Here is a 12490-nt window from a genome sequence, read left to right as displayed (position 1 = left end):
CTAAAAACAACCAAAATCAAACTAAAAACCAACGTCTCTCGTGGTGTCAAAGGCCAGGGTAAAGAGGTGGGTTTTCAGGAGGAGTCACCCAGCTGATGGTCTGTGCACGCCAGCGTCTTCTGCTCCATGTGAGAGGATTTCCTCTAAGGCAGGAGAAATTATCTCCACGAAAAGAAACAGACTCGACCGTCGCACAGTGGAACAAATTCTCTTCTTAAATAAAAACCAAACAGGTTGACTTTAAATGCATCACTTTTACTTTACAAGTTCATGATCAGTTCTACCCCCGGGTCAAAAATGCGTATAAGAAAACTGGCCTAATTTAATGTGATTTATAAACATAACTGTCCAGCGACTGATTGCATAAGTACACGGAGTCAGGACGTCACAGCATACCGCATAATGTTTTGTACATTATTATATGTATTTTTAATCTATTGCATTTACAAACGCCGAGGAGTCACGAGCAAAGAAAGACCACACCATGGCACATGTCTAAACAAGGAATGTTTATTGATCAAAATTATTTATTAAACAAATAAACATGGCAAGTTTTTCACCCCCCAAAGAATACATGCTCAAAGCAGCACAACGGCGGCCCAATATCAGACAGAACTGTGAACTCCACTCTGTAGAGTGGCCAATCATGATGAAGCAGTTCATTTTATTTTGTAGATTCAAGCTGCTCGTCATATGTTTGGCCACCAGATGTCACCAGAGAGGACTGTTGAAAAGCTTTGAGTAATGAACCGTTTTTCAACACGAGCTTCAACACTTCAGAAAGCGTTGTTTGGCCATCACTAACAGAAAGTCAGCCTTTATTGACGGCAGAACAAAACAACCAACAGGTGGAACACAGAAAATGAGCCAAAACCTGAAACACCTGGAAACGCGAGGGGACGGAGAGCAGCGGTTACACGAGGGACGACACGCAGACAGACCGACAAAGAGCCAAGGACAACGCAAGCAATAAATACACACCAGGTAAGGAGTGGAAACGCACAACAGGAGGGAGACACAGCTGGGATAAATGTGACAGGACGCAGGAAGTAAAGCAGACTATACTGACAAAGGACCAGGACTATCAAGGTAAACCAGGAAACACAGAGCTGAACTCAAGACACGTAAGCTAAAGACAATGACCCCTCCCAAGAACACAGAGGCACAGAAACAGAACAGCAACCATAAACGTAACATAAACAGGAAACCATACCTCACTGAATAAAACTTGAACCAAAAAGACAGAACACTGAGTCGCAGACACACAACAGGGATTTCCTCTTGTTGACAGCACCCCAGCAGACAGCACAGCTCTTTTAGTAAAAACACTTGTTTATTGGCAAATCTCCATAAAGTTTAAATAAGTCGGTCTCACAGGTGGTGTGTGTTTTTTTTCCAAAAACAATAAATCATCATCAACACTGTTATTGGACAATTCACAAAGAAACCCACATATTTGGCAATCAAAAATACAAAGAAAAATCTGGAATTTACCTTCACAATCACAAACACCAGTGTCACTCCCTGTGACACACCAAAGACATTTTTAAAGCACTCATCATGTCGAGGAAGAGCTGAATGCATCGTACACAAGACAGCTTTGGTTTTACAGTCCTTACTGCTGATTTCTCTGGGGCTCTGTGGTGCAAGGCGCTTTTCCTTGACATCATTCAAACGTCGCTTCTCTGTAACGTGGATTCTAGCTCTCTACATCTGCAGTCCCAGATTTGTAAAAGCGTTTATGGATGGGCCTAGTGTAATCCCACAGCCTCACGGTCACTTCGCTTTCCATTTGAATTCATTTTCACTTGATTTGGAAAGTTGACTGAATTGGACAGAAGATGAAATTCCACAGCAAATAAACTTTCTTGCTTTAATGCTTGTGCATTCACAGGAAAACTGCCCACACTCTGACCAAGGAGATCAACGAGGAAGAGAGGAAACAGTGAAAATACAAACCTCCTTTGTTTCTTCATAACCATGAAAAACATCATGATGTCAAGAGAGACGCAGTGCTCTGAGAAGCTGACTTACAGCAGGTTTCTTAATGATGTGACAACAGGTCTTATTGATGAATGTCAGCCATGTTGAAGCTGCAATGTCCAGAATATGGAATGAAAAAGAATCGTGGATTCTTGACACCGTGCTGTTTCAGGCACCTCCACGTGCAAAAACATCATTTCTTTATTTAGCCTCCTAACAGCCTCCAGGCTGGTGAAACACTTAAACAACTGATCTGATTGTGCACTGGTGCAACATGTAGATCATTGTGTACCTGACAATACACAAATGTGAGGACGTAACCAATGTAACCAAATCCACAATGGCCTTTTATAGACTTTTGAAAACTGATTTCATTGAGTGTATCCAAAAATAGTGGTTGCTTAAAGATGAAGGGAAGTGAGAAAGTTTGTGTTTCTCTTGGCATGTCATACAGCCACACACACATAGGAGAACATCTTACTTATATTCAAAGAAAAATAAAAGCTTTTATCTGATTGGTCAGAATCTGTCTCTACACCGATCTGTTTGTTATGGTGTAACCCTACTCGAGTATCTCGAGACATATTTAGTGATGCTGTGACTCATTTCCAGTCACAGCCTCTGACACATAGGTGGGTACAGTCATGGTTGGATGAAATGAGTGTCATTGTGCAGCAGCGAATGGATATCGATCTCTGCCTTTTGAAAAGCTAAATATTAAACTCGAGTGGCCTCTTAGCTGAGTGGTGTTCAAAATGTATGCAAAATAACAGTTACTGAGATGAAAGCACATGAAGGAGTCAGTGAAAGGGCCACAGCATAGATGCTGCAGAGCAGCTGGTGGGGTGAGATGACTGCAGCTCCTCCTGGTACCACATGGATCCACCACGGCAGAAGATAACGTCAGGAACATTAGCAGAACTCAGATCTCGCTCTCGTAGGTGTGCATGTAGGTCTTGAGCGAGAGGATTTCAGCGTAGCTGCGGCTGGTCCTGCGGTACAGGTCCAGGCCTGTCAGGAGCTCCACGTCTCTGACCCGAGCTGTGTGCATCTTCATCAGGCTCTCCACCCAACGAGACTCCTCCTCTGAGCTCTGTGGAGGCAGTAAGGACGAGCAGCGTTAGCAGCAGTCACCTCTTATTAATGGGCATCAGATCGAAAATGTTTCTTTGGTTCATGTTTTGAAAGGCTGTCTTCAGTTGATCTTAAGACTTTGCACATACAAAGTTTCTTATTCACAAGAACGTGAGCGTAGTTTGGGGTCCCGGGAGAACAGTTAAAGCTCAGTAACTGTTATTATCTCCTTTCAAAGACATGTGATTAGCGCAGCTTTTCATTCAGTTTTTGGACAATGTCTTTGATTTATTGTCCCTCCAGCTAATGCTCTAAACCTCACAGATGTGGAGTTAATCAGCTGTGATGTTGGTGGGCCGTCAAACGAACCACCAATCCTTCACAGCCACATGCTTGTGGTCACTGCATCGAGATCGCTGCACAGCTCAGCAGTATCGGTGTGCACTTTTGTGTCGTTTTCAACCTTTTACCTTCATTTTGGAATATTAAAAAATGACACAATGCCGTCTTGCCTATCCCAGCTACCACAGGGCAGGAGGTGCTCCAGTTTTGAAAGGTAAAATTATAGTATTTTACTAGTTTGAACTCTCGGCGAAGGCAGTCGCACTTTTTCTCCTCTCCTCTCCCTTATCTTCCTTGCTTAGCTTCTTATGTCCTTGTCTTGTGTTTTTACTTTTCCCTGGAACACTCTCTCACAGTCTGTTTCTAAACCTAAAAGAGGAATTATGGATTTGATCAACTGGTCTCTGAATGCAATTGACACCCTTTTCTCAACGAGAAGTTTGGGCTCGGGTGAGCCTGAGTGCTGAAGATATCGACCTATTCGGAACCATGGTAACAGGGTTTTTGCTGATCGGAGCTGGCTTGGCCCTGACTTACCGAAGAATGAAGAAAGCAGAACCGGCTGTTCAAACCCCCACAAGGCTGCCCGCTGGGATTGGAACGATGGGACGAGGCGTGAGTTTCTCAAAATGGGCTCATTGAGTGCAGCACGGATAAGATCTTGGAGAGGCTGACGGCTGCTGTGAATACTCAGAATAAGAACTCTGAGCGCAAATTGATCACATCATGGAGAAGCTCGCGGCTCTCCAACGGGAGATTGAGAGACCAGTGTCGGACTGTAGAACTGCTTTGAAATTGATATGAGTTGTTCGCACTAAAGGAAAAACGACCATCACTTCATGGGGATACCCCTGTGGCACCAGCTGCGGTCTCAAGGCTGGAGCTGAACAACAACACCCTGATAATGACTGTGTTTAGACTGTTCTTCCCATTCTATGCATCCCCCTCCCTTCCCAAACGCCTTAGATGCTTGTTGCCTCCTGGGGGGAGGGTCCCATTTCACTACAGGGCAACCTGCACGTGGCGAATAAAGCTTTGATTGATTGATTGATTGATTGATTGATTGATTGATTGATTGATTGAATACTTCTTCCTAAACTTGCTGGCTGATACTCCACCCTCTAGCCCTCCAAATATGGAGATGTGTTAAGGACCCTCTACAGCTCTGTTCAGCTCTCCTAGAATAACTTTCTGTCTCCTGGAATATCCTCCATGCTCTTGACACTGTCCTTGGAGACACAGCAAAGCTTATTGGCAATAGCACTTATTGCTGTGCAATACTGGAGGACTAACTGTACAGCCTCTTTGCGGTCTGATGGCCGGATTTCCTGAAAGACTGTCTGTAAAAAATAATAATATAAGTGCAGGAAGTGTGTTTGCAAGAACACCCACGCATTAGAGCGTTCCAATCCCCCTGTTGGACTGAAGCTGAGTATGTATTTATCAGTGCTGTTTCTTTACTGCAGCTCAGCTGTGTGGTTTTTTTAATTTATTTGTTTGGTGCGGGAAACATTTTTCATGTTATGTTTGCAAGATTGCTCTGCTGTGGATGAGGAAAAGGAAAAGAGCAGAAGGAAAACGTAAACGTGACCATCCGTACGTTGCAGCTCTCATCATTGGTGGGTCTGTGCGGCAGGATGAAGGTGGCGCTGTTGAGCGGTCCGTTACACGAGTCTGTAGCTTGTGTGAAGTCTAAGCAGCTGGTCAGGACCACAAAGTAGTGAGTGGGGATTGGGATTGTACCACTTATATACCTGCAAGAGAAGATCAAGGTCAGGAAGCTGTTCCACACACTTTCCGAACATTAGCACTGTCCACAGTTAAAAATATACATGGAGTAAGGAGGTTTAACAGAAACGTGGAAATATTAAGTGTGCCTACTCTCGTATCTTCTCAGCCGAGTCTCTGACACCGTCATAGTTGTAGTCAAATATGGGTCCAGTCAGTACATTCACTCCATTTCTCTCAGTGGCGTATTTCTTCACCAGCACTCTCTGGAAATAACCCCATATCTCTGAGAGAGGGAGAGAGATGATGGTGGTGGACTAAAAGCATAAAACAGAGAGTTCACTAAAGCTGGGGTAAAGACTTACTCTTGAATGCTGGATACATGGGAACAGTGTTGGTGATGAGGACAGCATCGGATTTTTTGTCTAGATTTGACGACAGTTCTGTCAGCAAGGAAAGAAACAGGATTAATGTGGTAAATAAAGTCATGGAATACGATCAAGTGTGGGAAAAAAGAATAATAATATGATTGTAGTATTATTGTAGGAATACGAATCCAGTAAAACCTTCACCAGACATGCTGTGTTAACTCTGCTGCGGGGGCTCACTTACGTGGTGGGTACAGAAAGGCGTACGTGATGTGTTTATCTGCTCTGTAGTTGGTACATGATTGGCTGTAAGCTGGAGGGACTCTGGAATCAGGTCTCACACAGTTGGACAGAGCTTCAGGCAGAGGAGACACTTCTACCTGGAAGACCAGCAGAATACAAAGTTCTGTTAAACATATCGTGGATTTGTTTCAAAGACCAGAGAAAGAAAAATGGCACAGAAAAGATACAGTCAGCAGGCATTCAGGTGAGACAGGTGACACTGTCCAGCACCTGCACGTTTCCTGCTGAGCAGGAGGTTCATAGCATCCTTCGCTGTTTAAAGATACTTAATATAACTGCAGTGATGGAGCTCGGGGCTGAATGTGAGGACAACCGCTGTGTAACAAAGGATTGACTGTATCCTGCAAAACGTGGCTGTGTCTGTCAAAGAGTTGTCAAGTGAACAACAGTTGTAGTTAGATGAGTGAAAATGGAAATTAATGGAAATAAAACAAAATCTTTTCATGGATTTTTAAGATGTCTTCGAACTAAGAAGCTAACTTTAAACAAACTCAGGGCGAGTAAGAAGCCTTGAAACTGACAAAATAAGAACGACAGCCGTTATTATTTCAGCCTTTTATCACATTATTACAACAACGTTGGCTCACAGTGAAACCAGAAGCAGCAAAAGATGCAAATTTTCCAAATGTCTTTGATCCAGGTGCACAACCAGACTCATGAGAAATATTGGTGAAAGTCACCAAGAATGAATGTCATCCAGTTTTTGACAGATTGCTGTTAGTCCAAGCTGTTTTGTTCTGAAGACAGCCTTTCAGGCATAAAGATTGCTGTTTGGTGTCTGGATCGTAGCTGGAGACCAGTAACCACTAAATCATGAGCATGGTAATCGGAGATTAAGATCTCACACAGGAGTTGGTGTTTTCTCTGTCTGAATGTTAAATGCACTGCCTCTACTCTGCTCTATACAACTTGCATCCATTCACACAAGCAGTGCTTTCCATCTAACGTTCACAGTTCGACGGATGCATCACAGAGCTTCCTGGGTTAGGGTGTTGGCATGAAGACTGGAGCAGCAAAGGATTGAACCACCAACATCCTGATCAGTAGATGAGCAGCTCTACCTCCTAAGCTACAGCCCCCCTAAACTAAAGCCTGTTGTGAAATCAGTGACATGACGGCACTCAGAAGAGGTTTCCCCAATAGTAGCAATGGTGCTGGAAGCAGGAGATGAACTTATAGAAAAAATTCTGAAACATCAAATATCTGCTAAACAGTTAACTACACCTAAGCACTTGTACTTCCAACAACTGAAAGACAGAGAGGACGGAGAGAGCAGTACCTGTCTGCTGGCAGTGTACGATGTCCAGACGGGCATGGACAGAGTTTCACTGTAGCCACTGATGTAGTCGCTGTGGTGCAGGATGCAGTATTTGGTACGGAAGAGGACAGCAGGCCGACCGAACGGCAGGTTCCTGCTGTCTATGAGAGGAAGAGCGCAGACAAGCAGGAATGTAGCAAAAGACATTTACAGATCGATGCATTAAAACGACGACTGAGCGTTCATGACAGAATGATGAAGAAATTTCAAATAAAACAAGACGAGCTACAAATCCAAACTTTCACTGCAACTACGCTTAGTTTTATCTGCTGGGACTGAAAGGAAAAGTCACTTATTAATGACATTTTCAGTAGGAGCGTTAAAGACTGACCATCCATAGCTTGCCTCAGTCGCTGGTTTAGCTCCTCCACTTTGTTCTGTAAGAGACAGAGCCAGAGTGACTCCAGGTTATAGCCTCGTACAAGGGTCACTTTCAAACTTCTCTGGCCCCTACTTTTTACACGCAACTGCAAAAAGATCGGAGATTGAAACAATCTCTTGCCAGAGATCTACATGGGAATCACAAACACAGCATAAAGTGAGACAGTGCAGGGCAGAGCTGGGTCTAATTCACCTCAATACAGCAACTACACACACAATATCTGCACTAAGAAGGCTGTTAAACTCTAAAATTGTCAATAAACTATTGATTTTGACGAGGTGAACCGACCCCAGCTCTGCAGCAGAAAGCAAAGAAGCATCAAGGTTATTTAGGCTTAAAAGAAAACAGCAATTGCACATTAAGAAACTTTTTTTTACAAGTAAAAAAGGCACAAACAATCAAATCCTCCTGAATGACAGACCCATGCAGATGAATCTTTTTACACTGTGTAAAATGAAGTTAAACTGCAAAAAAGCAAAACTTCTGCAACAAAAAGCCCTTCAGTCATCTGCTATGGTATAGATCAGCTGATAGCACATGTGACCAATCACACACACTGCTCTGCACAACAAGACGAGCAGCTGACCCCAGTTATGGTTAATAAATCCTGCTGGGTACAGGCAAGGAAACATGGATCTGGGGTCTTACTTTTCATACCAGGTTTATGCTACAGCTGATTTCTTACTCTCCGTTTGCACGATGACTGAGGAGTTTTAATCTGAGGACGACGTCAACACTAAGTGCCCCAGCCCACACCACTGATCGTATAATGTCCAAATGTGTGATTTTGTTGCAATCGGGATCAAAAACAAACCAACACAAAAATTAATTTCTTATTTTATTGTCAAAAAACAAGCTTGGGTCAGGGTAGAGTAGCCAGGGAACTTTAAGGGTGTTACAAATAAGGTCCGAGGGCCAGAAACCAACAATTCAATTCAATTCAATTTTATTTATATAGCGCCAAATCACAACAAAAGTCGCCTCAAGGCGCTTCATAGATACAGAGAAAAACCCAACAATCATATGACCCCCTATGAGCAGCACTTTGGTGACAGTGGGAAGGAAAAACTCCCTTTTAACAGGAAGAAACTTCCAGCAGAACCAGGCTCAGGGAGGGGCGGGGCCATCTGCTGCGACAGATAAACAATAAAATGTTTTCACTATCTACAAAAGTAATTACCATACAATTTCTTTTTTGTTTTTATGGGGGGGATGTTACCAAATCTCAGGGATTAACTGGAGATAAAGTATCTGAATTTCAGGAGCTGGACCACGCCTCCAAACACGCCTCCTTCTGGTCCTCATCTACACATGTTCCCCCAGCTCCACAAGCTGTTCGCTCTCGTTTATGTGCCCCACCCTCCCTCCCCTTTTTAATTCTTTAACTTCTTCATTTCTGTTGTAGTCCATGAGGATCTGCCAGGCCCGGGAGCTGCCACCAGTCCCCTTCGAGGTCTTCCCCAAACCACAGCTCATGTCCAAGCCATTCAGCTTTATCTACTAAAACGGTGTCAAACCTCAAATAAGGACGTGGGGCCAGTGAGTGAAATATGTTGGTCAACTTCTGTGCACTAACAGAAAGTTTCACCGCACCAGTACAGATAAACTGGGCTCTACGTCACCTTCAATGTTAAAGGGTTGTAGTTCTTGTCCTCGTAGTTCTAATGTGTTTCGTATAAAGAGCATCTGTGCTGACACCTCCGATGGGCCAAAAAAGTGTTACTGACTTGAATACATACTTGATAAAAACTTTCTTGCATTCCTTAAAGAACTCATAAAACAATCAGACACAAAGACACGCTGATGTCTCAGCTGAGCGCTTCAGCCTACAGTTACCATGTTCTTGCAGCCTCTCTGCATCCCTGCACCTCCTTTCACGCTTTATTCGATTTCATGAGCTTCGTATCTCTGGGCACCGATGCCTGCTTTCTTCTGTGAGCAGCTCTTGTTGCTGCTCTTCCTTCCTCTAGATTTCATGTTTGTACATGGAGGGAGAGGTGCCAGAACAAATATGCCTGAACTCTGGTGTCCTGATATTTCCTGGTTGACCTTGGGCAGTCAAAAGCTACTCCTTGCCTCCTGCGGCTCGTGGCCTCAGTGGGTCCGGTTTGTTCCGGCCCAGGTGGACCTCTTAGGGTCTTTGTTATGTTGCTGTGGATATATTGCAGTGTGGACAGTGTCTGTGTGAACACAGAATTTATATTTGTCATCCCACTCTAAATGCTGGCTGCATTTAGTTTCAAGTGATGATCCTGTTATTAGCACGGGAAATAAAGTCTAGTGTTTCAGGGTACCTGTCAGGAGGATGGTTCAGAACCCTAAAGAACTTGTTCTTCTCTGGATTCAGTCTGGTGTCTCGTGACATCGCAGGCTCACTTCCATGATGTCAGGGCCCTTTCAGGCTCTCTGTAATCTCTCACAGCACCTTGTTCTAGCTACAAATGTTCATTTATGAGTTGCGCTGGATGTTTGCTGTTCTTTTCTCTGTGTGTGTGTTTATACAGCACACGTTTAATGCTGATCTCTCTTTCATGGTGTATCTTCTGTGCTGTCTCCCTCCTCTCACCCCAACCGGTCGCAGCAGATGGCCCCGCCCCTCCCTGAGCCTGGTTCTGCTGGAGGTTTCTTCCTGTTAAAAGGGAGTTTTTCCTTCCTACTGTCGCCAAAGAGCTTGCACATAGGGAGTCTTCTGGTTGTGTGGGGCTTCTCTGTATTATAGTATGCCAGGCATCCTCTGCACACGGCCATTAACAACCAGAAGAGTCTGTTCAGTGACAGGTTGCTTCTCCCAAAGACAAGAACTAACAGACTTCAAAACTCCTTTGTCCCACACGCCATCAGACTGTTTAACTCCTCTCTGGAGGGGAGAGGGAGGGGAGACAGGAGGACAAAGGAGGGGGGAACAACTAAGCTGTAGTGCCTCTTCACCTCACTGTGCAATACTTTTGTAAATAGTCAACAGTGCAATAGACTCAATACTTGAAATGTGCAATTCACTTGTATTTTTATTTTTTATTCCTATTTATTCTATTTATCCCCTTTATATATTTTATTTATATTGTCTCTGTATTTATATATATATATATGTATGTGTGTGTGTGTGTGTGTGTGTGTATATATATATATATAATATTCTGTAACTCTGTAACTTCTGTCGGTGCTGTGCTTTTTTGGAAATCGAATTTCCCAGAGGAACCCACCCGAGGGATTAATAAAGTTCTATCTTATCTTATCTTATCTTAGTAGGGTTTTTAGCCTAAAATATAAAGCACCTTGGGGACTGCTGCTGTCATATGGCACCTTATAAAAAAAATTAATTAAGTAAATAAGCTGACCAGATGGATCCTTTTGTGGGATTTAAAAGTCAAGCGAATGTTTGGCATCTGGCCAGTCATACATGCAGGTTAGTCATACTTTGTAAGGGGCTAATTTGGCCTATGGAAACAATTTTAGAGTCAACTCTTTTAGGCCAAAAGTGAAGAAGAGGGAGTTTTAAAAAGAGGCGCTGAGGTCACTTCAAAAACTGCTGATCTCATGGGATTTTCCTGGACAACCATCTTTAGAGTTTGGCCCAAAAAAGGAGAAAATATCCAGTTAGTATGAGTTCTGTCAGTGAACATGGTGTGCTGATGACAGAGGAGAAAGCCCAGACTGTGGGGTGCTACTCCTGTGAGTCTCAGAAACTGAGACTGCAATTCATACAAGCACCAAATTGAGCAGCAGAAGATGGGAGGAATTTTGCCTAGTGTGACAATATGGATGTACAGCCAAGAATGTTGCTGCATCTGCTGAACATATGATTGAGTTGAGAAATTTAAAAAAAAGACAAAAAAATAGACTAGAAGAGGTTTAGAAAAATAGAAGAACAGAATTCCCTTCAGGGACTGACAGGAAGTTGGGCTCAGGTCTGCCTCTGAGTCATCGTGGCTGACCTTTTCATCGCAGCTGCACCCCAAGCTGTCTGTTCCTGCAGGTACAACACCAGACGCTGTTGGTCTGGAGACCTCCTCTGCCATGGTGGGTCTGTACGGGGGGGTTCTTAGCAGGTGGTTCAGACTGCCGTGAGTTCCATTATTAGGGGCCGGTTTCAAACCTAGAAGATCTAAGAATGGGACAAATGTGACTGAAATCAGACTAAAGACGTCACACACACGTAAACATCAGCTAACGCATTCTTATTGTGGAAAAATATCAGATATCAAAACACACCCAGACACCTGAACACAGAAATGCAGATGGAAAAAAAGGGACTCCTCACCACACATTACGTTATAAAGCTCGATGTTTTCAAAGGCTGGAACTTTAGTCTTGAACTTAAACGTGGGCCCGTAGCCAACGAAAATAGTCTGGAAGCAAAAGTTCATCACACGGGTTAGTTTGTTACAACAAATGCAAGAAAATGTTTGATATATCTGAAGTTTTTAACGAGAGTTTAAAAAAAGGCTATTCTACATTTGCATACATTTCATTACATAAATAAAGACAGTTGCCTTATATTGTGGGAAGAATCTCTGGGCTTTTTCCTCAGAAATCTCAAGAATATTTAATTGTTTTTTATAAATTAGTTCCCTGTCTTCTACTTATTATTATTCCTTCTTACATTTCGTGTATTTAAGAAGACGATTAAAGTTCCTGTAATGTTTATGAAATGTGCACATACTGTCTTTTTGTTTGTTTGCTTCCAGCTTGGATTCAGACACCTTCTCAGTTGTGGGTAATTAGGTTAATTAGCAGTTAGTTGTAGTTAGGGTTGGATCAGGTGCCCCTCAATCCTCACTTATTTACACTGCATTAGGCCTGTGCTGTTGGGGGGTTCCCATGATGCATTGAGCATTTCTTCTTCACTCACTTTGTGTTTACACACTGCGGCTCTCTTCCACAGGAAGTCTTTCTCCTGCCTTCCTCCCCTCATCCCTGACCAGTACAGCACATGTCTGCACCCCCCCCCCCCCCCTTCTGCTGGAGGTTTTATCCTGTTAAAGGGGCGTTTTT

General features: G+C 43.4%; 1 protein-coding gene across 1 annotated transcript in view; it reads right to left on the bottom strand.

The window, feature by feature from the left end:
* Nucleotides 1–709: 709 nt before the first annotated feature.
* enpp2 (ectonucleotide pyrophosphatase/phosphodiesterase 2) overlaps nucleotides 710–12490 on the bottom strand; it is a 78041-nt gene continuing 66260 nt past the window's right edge. The window contains exons 17-25 of the mRNA XM_005752880.1: nucleotides 11757–11844; nucleotides 11431–11600; nucleotides 7448–7493; nucleotides 7078–7217; nucleotides 5740–5875; nucleotides 5493–5570; nucleotides 5281–5413; nucleotides 5000–5153; nucleotides 710–3076 (exon numbers count right to left, since the gene is read on the bottom strand). Of these exons, the coding sequence (XP_005752937.1) occupies nucleotides 2906–3076; nucleotides 5000–5153; nucleotides 5281–5413; nucleotides 5493–5570; nucleotides 5740–5875; nucleotides 7078–7217; nucleotides 7448–7493; nucleotides 11431–11600; nucleotides 11757–11844 (1116 nt within the window). The 3' untranslated portion in view covers nucleotides 710–2905. The remainder of the gene's footprint in view (nucleotides 3077–4999; nucleotides 5154–5280; nucleotides 5414–5492; nucleotides 5571–5739; nucleotides 5876–7077; nucleotides 7218–7447; nucleotides 7494–11430; nucleotides 11601–11756; nucleotides 11845–12490) is intronic.

The sequence above is a fragment of the Pundamilia nyererei genome, unplaced genomic scaffold (assembly GCF_000239375.1).
Source record: "Pundamilia nyererei isolate P.nyererei 1_Seehausen unplaced genomic scaffold, PunNye1.0 scaffold00387, whole genome shotgun sequence".
NCBI classification, from domain to species: domain Eukaryota; kingdom Metazoa; phylum Chordata; class Actinopteri; order Cichliformes; family Cichlidae; genus Pundamilia; species Pundamilia nyererei.
Note: the sequence above shows the minus strand (reverse complement) of the source record. Positions and strands in the feature narration are given on the sequence as shown.